The 11,168-nt window shown below is 46.0% G+C and overlaps 2 protein-coding genes across 3 annotated transcripts in view; one reads left to right on the top strand and one right to left on the bottom strand.

Moving 5' to 3' along the window:
• Positions 1 to 11,168, bottom strand: part of LOC104863589 (UDP-glucuronosyltransferase 1-1) — a 49,395-nt gene that overhangs the window by 5,271 nt on the left and 32,956 nt on the right. Inside the window, exon 1 of one of the 2 annotated variants that reach the window (XM_010626093.2) lies at positions 4,141 to 5,044. The exons of the other annotated variant lie outside the window; for it this stretch is intronic. Coding sequence (XP_010624395.1) covers positions 4,141 to 5,004 — 864 coding nt within the window. The 5' untranslated portion in view covers positions 5,005 to 5,044. Of the gene's footprint in view, positions 1 to 4,140; positions 5,045 to 11,168 lie in introns of those variants that run through there. 2 annotated transcript variants of the gene reach the window in all.
• Positions 8,712 to 10,765, top strand: Dnajb3 (DnaJ heat shock protein family (Hsp40) member B3). The gene has a single exon (XM_033764710.1). The coding sequence runs from the start codon at positions 9,446 to 9,448 to the stop codon at positions 10,163 to 10,165; it is 720 nt and encodes a 239-aa protein (XP_033620601.1). The 5' UTR covers positions 8,712 to 9,445; the 3' UTR covers positions 10,166 to 10,765.

The following is an 11,168-nucleotide window of genomic DNA, read 5'->3' as shown; positions in this document are numbered from 1 at the left end:
CTTGGAAATCCTTCTATACTGGCATATCTTGGGTTAAATCTGTTTCTCTAGTAAACACTGACTGATACACCAGCAATGACCTCATTAACCCTTGAAAGGCTCCCACATGGTTTTGTAAGTTTCCAAAGAGCACGTCACCGGGAAGAATTTTGCCCAAGCTGTGGGTCCCTAGACAGGGTTACTGTGTGAACTATGCTGGGCAAACCAGGATCTTGAGCACCTCACCTGAGAAGCAGAGCAATCCCAGAAAGCCTCAGCATACGGGACTTAGGTGAACAGAAACTTCTGCTGAGCCCTAACCTGAGCAGGGCTGGGATGGCCAAGACCAACCTTGAACCCTTCCCCAAGCATAGCCAGTCTCCTTCCGACCAGGCCTCGGGCTCCAGGCTCACAGCAGCTGTGCGCTGGCCCAGTCCACTGGTGGGCACTCACAGCACACATGACACAGAGGGCTGTTTGTACCATCGAAAGCTCTAAAAGTTTCTCTAGCCCTGGCTAGTTCACGCTGATCGAGGAGGTCAGAGAGGCCAGACTTGTCCCCTCCACCACGGCCACACTCCACTTGAAGTGTGTGGCAAGGACATCCTGCTGGTGGCTGTTCCGAAGTCCTCCCTTCCCAACGCCATACCCTGCCCCCTCCCTCTTTCCCCTGTCCTTACAGCTGGAGCCAAGGTTACCACTCAGTACTGGCAGCGGCTGACTTGCACTGCCCCAGACCTTTGCTCCTCCAGGCTGCACCCCTCCAGAAGGGAGAGGCTGTTTGCCCTCCTCCACACCTCCTGGCCGCTTAGCCACTAGGATGTGAGTAAGGCCAATCAAACCACAGGTCTATCAACACCCAGAGCCAAAAGGCAGGCCTGAACTAAAGGTTGAACAGCAGGTAAGTTTCTCTAGGTGAAGGCAGAGCATTGTGTTATCTGTGTCCTTTATGGGCCCCAATGAAGGTGTGCTCCATCCCCTACTTGGTAAACTTCCCAGCACTGTGCGTGACTTCCTAGGCCATGGACGAGCCAAAGAGTGAGTCAATATGTTAACTGTGCATAGCCTTTGATTCCCCCACCTCCTGTCCCTTTCCATCCAAAGAGGAGGTGCCTCTCTAACCGTTAAGGCTTGGGAAAGACTTCCCCACTCTGGGGAGACCTCCCTGTGCAAGGCAGACCTTTAGAACACAGCCGAGGTTCTACTGAGAGTTTTGTCATTGCAGTTGTAGGCCTTTTCTCCGATATTCCTTCTCATGTGCCTTTTGTCTTTCTAGAACCCACTGAATGTGAGAAACCTGCCACTGTACTGTTTTGTGTCCTGAGTCAAACACTTGCCCCTCCAGCTTCCCGGTCCCACAAGGGTGCTCTTCTCCTGCCTCTCTGTCTCCAGCAGCCCTGATCTTCCATTAAGCTATTTTTCTCTGACAAAACAAATATAGCTAAGTACAGTCTCTGAATCTCTACTGTACACAAAGACAGTCTCTCACCATGACAAAGAAGTGACAAATGACACACGAATCTTTTGTGGTGCAATCCTTTTTCTCTCAGTGTTGTTCTTTTCACTTCTAGATCCCCCAAACCCATGTCAAAGCCAGACCATGCCTTCTCTTGGACTCTCTTAAATCGGTGATTTCTATCTTTACTCTTTTTTTGTGTGGTGCCTGAGATCAAACCCCAGGGTCCTGTACCACTGTGCTACATGCTTAGCTCTTTTGATTTTGTTTTGTGACAGCAAGGTCTTGCTAAATTGTCCAGACCGGCCTTGAAACAGTGTTCATCCTGTCTCAGGCTCCCAAGTTCTTCGGATAGAGGTACCTGTCAAATATTTTTAGTGCTGGGCATTTAACCAGGGGGTTATTAATGCACCCTCCCCCTAAGATCCATTCTAAGTCCTATTTTTAAAAATTCGGATGTAAATCTTCATTCTATTTTTCCTCATCTTTATTCTTGAAGTTCAGGACTTTGACCGAGAGGGTTGGAAATGGGACAACTGGCACTGGAGGAGTGGAGGTACAGAGAAGCACTTTGGAACTCGCAAAGGGGCAGAAAGAAAATAAACAGTAACTTTCCAAACTGCAAATGTCACACAAAAGAAAATGTCAACGTAAATGAGACATAAAATGAACGGGGAGAGTTACATCAAATCCAGCCACTGGTAAATTCAAGCATGCAAGATGAAGCTTTTACAGCAATCCATCTGACCGGAACAAACTTATCAACTCCATGTTTAAAAAAAAAAACAACTCAAAGACAAAGGTGCACTAAGGAGGTACTCGGGTAATGTAAATACAGTAATATAAGGTAGAGATATTAATACCTAATGAGTGGAGCTTCTGATGGAAACCGTGAACAAGGCAGAGACGGATGCTACCAGGTTCAGTTTGCACAAATATGTTCACATCAAAGCCTGCTTGCACCCACAAGGCAGCAATCAATACGCTGAGTGGTTCAGCACACAGTTCAGACCAATTCATGGGCAGGGGATAGAATTACATCAGTAAGTGCCATAAAGGCAGTTCATAAAATTGAGTCTTCTCTCTCCTAAATATCCTAAGGTGATGAAGGAAATGATTGAAATAAAGACTACTTGATCCAGACAATGGCAAGCAATGCAAAAATGATAAAATCAAAATCAATCTGCATTCAAATCAGCAGTCAGACAAGAATCTCTGCTAGGACGAGAATCATTCAACTGTTCTCAGAAAGTCTAGAAGATTCAATCACCCTGATTTTTGGCGTGGAACTCAGAACGGAAGATTCTAAAGTTCCCTTATAAGACAATCATTACAGGTTAGTTTTTTCTTTATTTATGAACAACAGGCAGGTAGGGTGGCACACACCTGCAATCCTAGCACTCTGGAGGGGTGAGACAGCGGGCTTGCAAGTTTGAGCTCATGCTGGGCACCTTAGCAAGTTTGAGAGACACTGTCTCCCACAAACATTTCAATGAAAAGCCATTTTTTGACCAGATAGTGACATAGAGAGCATTTGGCTATTGATGGAAAAAGTAGCACAATCACAGTGGTAACATAGACCTAACAAGAATGAGTCAGAAACAGAACAACTATGAAGAAAACTACACAATATTTCATCTTGATGAGATTATGTTTTTGTCACAACAACACAAAGTGCTAGAATACAGATTCGCATGATCTTCCATGGAGAACTAGATTAGAAAGCTAGGAGAAGAAACTGTGGGACCTAAGTACCGTGAGGTACTACTGATCAGTTAGAAAATAGGCATCCTATTCAGAACCAGAGAACTAGCCACCACATCTTAACAAGTGGTAAAGGGCATGCATTGCTACCCCAGTTGGTAAAGCAAGCAAGAAAAACCACGTACACATATATATGGAATTATAGGGACATGAAGAACTATTTCTAGCCCAGAAGACTCTCTGCCAGTGCAGGATCCCTGAATTAATGAAGGAACGAATGAATGCCTTGTGAAATGTTCCTCCCGGAGAGTTCTCCCCAAGCCCTGTGTGTAGAGAGGCCTCTGCTGCTATCTCCACCGTCTCTGCTGATGTTTACACGAGGATGTGGCTTTGCACATACCTCAAAGTCTATAGGGAAAAAGTTAGCATAGGAGCACATTCCAGAATGAGATCCATTACCTTTCTGCCCAATGGCCAAACCTGCCTGTTGGCTAAGTGAGTAGTGAGAAGAGAAAGACACTGCAGGACCTGGCTTCCTGCTAGAATATGTAGAAAGTAGAACTTCAACCAAGCCCAGATAGGCAACTTCCTTTGGCAGGATCTGCAAACATCAAAGAATTGTTCCAATGGATTTAAAGTTCTATTGCCTGGATCAAACAAGGCACAGAGGATGCCATATTCTTTAGCTCTCTGCTAGATGCCCCAAACCCAGAACTGCGTGAGCATGACATTTAGTACTTGTTGCATTATGCTGATTACTATCCATGAAGCACACAGAATAAAATGCCCAAGACACAATCTCAGATACAGAGAAAGCACTCAGAAGGTGATCCTGAAAAAAAAAAGAACTTCAAACCTAGGAGGCTTATAAGATAGAAATTCCCAAAAGAAGTCTTTGAAACTCTCTCAGTATGCTCACTTAGCACATACCTTCAGAAAGGTCCTTCACCTGAAGACCTCCCCAGAGGACAGGCATGCACAACTCCCACTCCAATACACACCTGGGACAGCAGGTTTTTGTGGAGGCAGTTGATCCCACCGATAAAAACCAGATTGGGCATGGTGGGCCTGGGGTACTCAAAGACAAAGTCAGTTCTGAGCAGCCAGACCGATGCAGAGGCCAGAAGATCCTGGACAGTCATGTCTCTCTGAAGGACTTCTGCAGCAAGCAGCGCATAGGGGGGATAAACCACATCACACAGGACTTTCTGTGCCAAGGCAATGAGCACGTTCTTCACCCTCTGCAGGAAGGTCATGTGATCTGAGTTCAAGGACCTAGAACTAGGCACATAAGACAGTGGGTTGGGACACTGGGTGGCCCCATAGTGCAGGCCACATGGCAATGCATTCAGGAAGAAAACAGAAGGCACAGCCAGGTACTGGGCCACGATGGCACCACAAGGCAAGAAAGGGTCTGTCAACACAGCGTCGAAGCTGCTTTCCCCCAGGGAGGCCATCAGCTCCTTGTTGTGCACGAGGTGGGAACAGCCAGAGAAAATCAAAGCAGAGTCCTTTTTGATTTTCTTGTACATTCTGATCACACGCTGCAGGAAAGGATAGTTCGCAAAAACATCATGCCCGAGTTCAACAAAACTGGCCTCCACGTCCTCCCTCTGGAATGGCACAGGGTACCTTTTCAAGGTGTAGGATGAGCCTTCTTTTACATGCAACAAGGCATCAGGTGCCAGGACCACTACTTCGTGTCCATTCTGCTGCAGCTTCTGGATGACCCCGACCATGCTCAGCCAGTGGCTGCCGTCTATTGGGACCACCAACAGCTTGCCAGCATGGGACACTGGGGGCCTGAGCACACACAGGAGGAGGCCCAGGACCAGTGGATGTGGGCCCTGGGATGCCATGGCCATGGCGCCCTTGCCTTTGCTCTCCTTCCCCTGCTCCCGTATAGCCAGAGCCAACGCACACACCAAGTTAATGTTTGATCGTGTCACATGATTAAAGCCACCAGTCTGCAAGGGCAGCAGGAGATGGACCTTTGGAAGGGATCCACTGCTTTTCGTGATAGGCCGCAACAGATGATTTGGGTGGAGTCCCGTCCCCAAGTCACATTCTTGAGTAAGAACGCAAAGAAAAATATCTCTAGCCTTTGGATCCATTAAATATTTTCAGAGATGAAGAAAATATTACCAGAGATACAAAAGGATCACAAGGTGACAAAGTAGTCTTCTTTTCCAGAAACAAAACAACATTTCTTAGCCTTTCAGAAGCCTGCCATTGTAGCTTCCCATGAGCCTGCGGAACTCAAAGCTTCTCCTCCGTAGCTCGCTTGGCACCTTGCCTGACCACTGGCACTGAATTTTGGTGCCTTGATGCATGGAGCCCAATAAAGGAAGCAGATGAACAAGTAAAAGAATTTGTACAATGTGCCAAGCACAGTCAAGCTAAGCATTCTACAACATGTTTTATATAATCCGTTAGAGCTGCCCTGAAACAACAGATACCATACTACTGTCCCCATGTCACAAAGACACTGAGGCTGAGAGGAGCACACAGATATTCCAGATTTCCTAAGTGATGGGGGTAAGACCTGGGCCCTAGTTTTCAGTGCCCAGAGCTCTTAGTTTTTAACAACACTTGCAATCTCTAATAGCACAGAGAGTGGTACCCAGTCCTCGATTGCAACTTTCAACGAATTATAAGTGAGAAAGAAAGCTGTGATCCCCAAGTCATCATCCAATTAACATAAATGGGGAAAAGGCAGACGAAAAGACCACAGTGAAGGAGGCGGGACTCACAATGCACCAGCTGGTGTCCGAGGAGATCAGGGCATGCTCACCTTGTGCTGAAGAACAGTCAAACCAGGGTGTAGAGAGAGCTGAGCACGAGACCACTTTCTTTTCTGACCTGTTGCTGTTCTATTCAATCCCAGAATGAAAGGACAGATCCCAACATCACTGGCCACTCATCCCTGTAGATATGCTGGAAGGGCCATGGAAGAAGGGCTAACTTTAAAGCTTTGGTGTCTCATGTGGGCACCTCTACTCTGTACTTAGTTTCCTGCTCCCTAAGCCAGCACCTTTCTTCAACAGACCTCTAGATTTGCATGAGCTTCCCTAGGGGTGCACACTTGTGCCCTGAAGCTCCTCCCCAGCCTCAACACTCCTGCTTAGGCCTGGCAGAAAAGATGTGGCACTGCTTCTGTTCTTTATTGACTGCTTCTCTGTGATTCTGAAATCTTCAGTTCAAGTTAAACTTTAAAATAAGTAATTTTGCATAAGTTTTTCAATGTCCCAAAGTCATGAGTGTTCATGTGCAGATCACATGAAAGATGTTGCAAACCCAGTCAGCACTATAATGATCTTGTGATTTTTCTTGCATCACACAGAGCCTCAGAGCTATTTATCTTGGATCTATCTTTTTATTTATTGTGCGGTGCTGGGGATTAACACAGGGCCTCACACATGCTAGTAGGAGGTGCTCTGCCACAGAGCTACACCCCAGGCCTTGGAAATGTTTTGAGGCCTACGTGGTTTGGGGTACCACTCTGCCCCTAATGAGGGAAATGCTGTTTTCTAATTTGAATGTCCAGCAATCCACATCCATCCTCATGAACCACTATGCCAACCACTGCTACATAATCCATTAAAGCCTCTGCCTGGTGGTCTTAGGAGACCTGACACTTCCGTCCCATTTCTAATTTTCTCTTTCGCCAAATTTTTAAGGACCTGGGAGCCCTACTATGCTCCAGACACAGTGTTAGGAGCAGGATCCGAAAATCAGGTTAGATATCTTCTCTGCTATAAGGAAAAGGTCCACCTGGCAGAAATGATCCAGGCAGTGATAGAGCAGAGCAGGATGTGTCCTGGCAGAGGAGGAAAGAGAGAATGGAGCCACCTGGTCTGGCCTGGGAGGCTACTGAGGAGTGAGTGTCTGTGAAAGCAAGGCTCCTGGAACCCACAGACTTTCTTTCCTAAGGGACAGCTAGAAGTGAATAGGCCCACCTCTTGGGACTCTCTTAGCTCCTCTGATTAGATCAGAAGGGAGGGGCTCATTACAAAGGAGTGACATCAACACTCCGCTTTGCTGGATCTTGAGTGGGACTTTCCAGCAGGAAACAAGGCTGTCTTCCTCCAATTTCTGCAGCATTTTCTTCTGTTCTGCCTTCCACCATGGAGCTGTTGGCTACTGGACTGTATATACATGCACACCTTCCTCATAGGTGGGATTTTAACTCTGGGACCATCATCTCATTTTCGCAGACACTGAGCTCTTCTTCATGGACCAGCTGCCTTTCTCCTGCTCTAGGTGTCACAGCCAAGCGAATGCTGCAGCTGGATGTTTCCACCGCTGCCTCTCGGGCCTCACTGCCACGATTCTCTTCCAAGGCCCCAACTCAGTCCCCTCAGCCCCTCCAGCTGTCCTCTTAATTCACCCTGTTATCTGCCCTTGCCAGGTCCCACCCCACCAGCTCTTTCGGCACCTTGGTTAATAGCTTCCCAGGGCCCATTAAGAAAACTTGCTTTCCAGCCTTTCCATCAGGACTTCCTGGAATGGACCCCAGGCCTCTGTCCCAGCTTATTCTGCCTCCCTAGCCCTTCTTCCTGGTCCTGTCCTCTCCCCTTTTCCTGCCATTCACTTGCCCTCACCCCAAATCCACTTTATACTTTCCTGAATTGGAAATAATCACCACGTTCTGAATTTTAACCAGAGTGCTTTAAATATGGCCTACAAGTTTTAATGATGTTGATTTTTGTTTCCTTGGGTACTGGGGATCAAACTCAGGTCCTTGTGCTTGCGAGGCAGGCAGTGGAACCACTGAGCTAAATCCCTGGACCAATGATGTTGATTTTCTAGGCCCGTGGTTTTCATATGAACTAGGGAACACTGGGGATCCCAGATAATTTTTCAAGGTAATTTAACAAAGTCAAAACGATTTCCCCTGGACTTAACTCCCCATAAGCTGCCACCTACTATTTATTGCATCCTTGCCAAGTGCCAAGTCCAGGGGTGAATCCAGCTCAGTCTCTCTACGTGCTATGAACCTGGCATTTCGGATGAGATTAATGCACTCAGACCAACTATGCTTCACAATACAATGTTAGAACATTCACTGGTTCATGGTCCCCCTTTTAGAACAAAGGGACTCTTATTATGGTATTGCCTCACAGTTGATCAAAGTAAGGAATACAGTGTCCTAGAGAGAGTAAGGAGAAAGTGGAGAGAACTCAGATATCAAGAAATACCAAAAAAGATAATCACAGTCATGATATAGCAGTCTCAGTGGAAATAATCACCACATTCTGAGTTTACTCAGTGCTTTAAATATGGCCCACAAGTTTTAATGATGTTAATTTTTTTTGCTTAGGTACCGGGAATCGAACACAGGACCTTGTGCTTGTGAGGCATGCAGTGGTACCACTGAGCTAAATCCCTGTCCCAATGATGTTGATTTTCTAGGCCAGTGGTTTTCATATGAACTAGGGAACACTGGGATCCCAAATAATTTTTTCAAGGTAATTTAACAAAGTCAAAACGATTTCCCTAACAATGATGCTGTCTGCCTTTTCCCTTCCCATGCTCTCACAAATGTACAGGGGAAGTTTCCTGAGGCCAGGTTGTGATGTTACAGTATATTCAACACAGAAGCCCACATGAGACTCCAACTCTCTATTAAGCCATTAAAAAAAAAGAGATGAAAGGCATCATCAAATGACCCCCCTCTTCTCACTGAATTTCTGTTTTTTGGGAAAACCTTATTTTCTCACAATATGATTCATGTAATGGGTTGCCTAATGAATATTATCTTTTAAAATTGTTTAATTTTCTCCTAAGATACAGATGATAGAACAACCCATATAGACAAAGGCAAATGGCCTGAGGCCAAAACTTTTGAGAAGTGCAGTCCTCTGACACATGACTGGCCCTGAGCCCTGGGTCAGTCAAAGCCCATTCCTAACACCCTAGCCTTCCCCCATGCTGAGGGGAAAGCCTGACTCCCAGCTGACTTTAAGAAAAACATTTCTTAAGGTAGCGAGAGTTATGGCCTTCCATCCTGCCCCCAAGTTTCTCCTTTTCTACACTATTTAGACAACCGCAAGGAGGGAGGGTGGGGTGGGTGGTCAATAGGATGAGCGGAGGCAGAAGTGGGTATGGCCACGCACGTCACAGAGCTTCTCCAAGCCCCTAGAGCAGTGGATTGTGGGATGGGGACCTCCACGTCAACCAATGAAAAGCTGCAAAGCTGCTGCGTCATAAGGGCGGCCCTGTCCGGGAGCCTACCACTGACCTTGCACTCGTCCTGCCCCCCGGGCTGCAGGCTAAGGCCCTTGCCTAGCCTGGCCGTCCAGCATGGTGGACTACTACGAGGTGCTGGGCGTGCCTCGGCAGGCCTCGTCGGAGGCCATCAAGAAGGCATACCGCAAGCTGGCACTCAAGTGGCACCCAGACAAAAATCCTGAGAACAAGGAGGAAGCAGAAAGGAGATTCAAGCAAGTGGCCCAGGCCTACGAGGTGCTGTCTAACTCCAAGAAACGCAACATCTATGACCGTTATGGCGAGGCAGGAGTGGATGGCGGTGCCAGCGCCAGTGAGGCCTCCTTCGTCAACCCTTTCGAGTTTGTCTTCACCTTCCGCGACCCGGTGGAGGTCTTCAAGGAGTTCTTCGGGGGCCAGGACCCTTTCTCATTTGACTTCTTTGGAGACCCACCTGAGGATATTTTTGGAGGCTGGAGGAGCTCCCAAGGAACCAGAAGGTCTGGATCCCTTTCCTGTACCTTACGTGAATTTCCAGCTTTTGGGAGAAGTTTGTCTTCCTTTGATACTGAATTGGCTTCCTTTGGTTCCCTGGGAAAGGGAAGGTTTTCTTCTTTAACTATGTCTTGTGTTAGCGGTGGAACAGGCAGCTTCAAGGCCACGTCAACTTCCACCAAAATAGTTAATGGCAAAACAATCAGTACCAAGAAAGTGGTTAAGAATGGCCAAGAAAGGGTAGAAGTGGAAGAAGATGGAAAGTTGAAGTCCCTTCTGATAAATGGCCAAGAACAGCTGCTGCACATCAACACCAAGTAACTACCCTTGACTGGAAACACACTTGGGGAATAGAAGGCCTTTTCGTTAAAATTGCAAGTGAAGTCTACTTCCAGAACAGTTGTACCCAAGAATTTATAAACCATTCATGATAGTGCCTATTTCTTGTTATTGTTGTGATTACATGAATAGAATGTTTGTCTTTAAAATTGGTAAAAATATCGGGATGCACTTTGATATATATTAAACTTCATCTTGAGGCAAAGACGATTTTGTAGTACTAGGACAAAATATCATGATACCTTACATTTTTTCCATTTGGTTTTGAGCTAGGCCACGTATCTAGCTCTGAAGCATTTAACTTTAAGTTCTTAAACAATTGTACTGAAACATACTTTTGCCATAAAGAAGGCTTTTTGTTGTATGTAAATGATGGTGGTGTGTTAACCATTGCTTAAATAATTATAGCTAGGCTCTTTACAAGCAGATAAACCTAGCAAAGGGGATAGAATTCACTTCCTAGGTTGCAACAAATTTCCACAATCTGTACATATTTACTTTGTCTGAATTTTGGAGTCCATTAGTATGAAATTCATTTCACTGGCCTGAAAGCAGGGTTATCTGCAGCATGCTCACTCTGAAGGCAAGATATTTATGTCGGTGCCCCAAGGTTTGCAGCCTCAACTTGATTCTACAACGATGCTGGGAATGAAAAGACAAACACAAGCCTTTCCGTAAGGTTAAATATATCTTCCCCCATTACCATATGGGCACATACATCAAAGTAGCTAACAAAAGCCAACTATCACCTGAAATATTGATTGTATGAGGCACTATACAGACATCTGGGAAAATCATGTTGCCATTATTTAGGTCACACATAATGGCCTTTTCGGAGATGATTTCTTTGGGATAACCCATCACAAACTGCTCCCTTCCTTACTGTCTTTTCTGAGGATTGTATGACATAAAAAGGGGATGAAATAGATTTAAAAAATACAAGTTCTTAATTTTTTGCAGAGAAGAAATATGGCCTGAACACATT

This window comes from Fukomys damarensis, unplaced genomic scaffold (assembly GCF_012274545.1).
Source record: "Fukomys damarensis isolate Sample0158 unplaced genomic scaffold, DMR_v1.0_HiC HiC_scaffold_16, whole genome shotgun sequence".
Taxonomy (NCBI): domain Eukaryota; kingdom Metazoa; phylum Chordata; class Mammalia; order Rodentia; family Bathyergidae; genus Fukomys; species Fukomys damarensis.
The sequence above is the reverse complement of the archived record's forward strand: the minus strand, read 5'-3'. Positions and strand labels throughout refer to the sequence as shown.

Excerpts from the sequence above, each read along its gene's own strand:
- Dnajb3 (XM_033764710.1), top strand. The coding sequence starts at position 9,446 with ATGGTGGACTACTACGAGGTGCTGGGCGTGCCTCGGCAGGCCTCGTCG.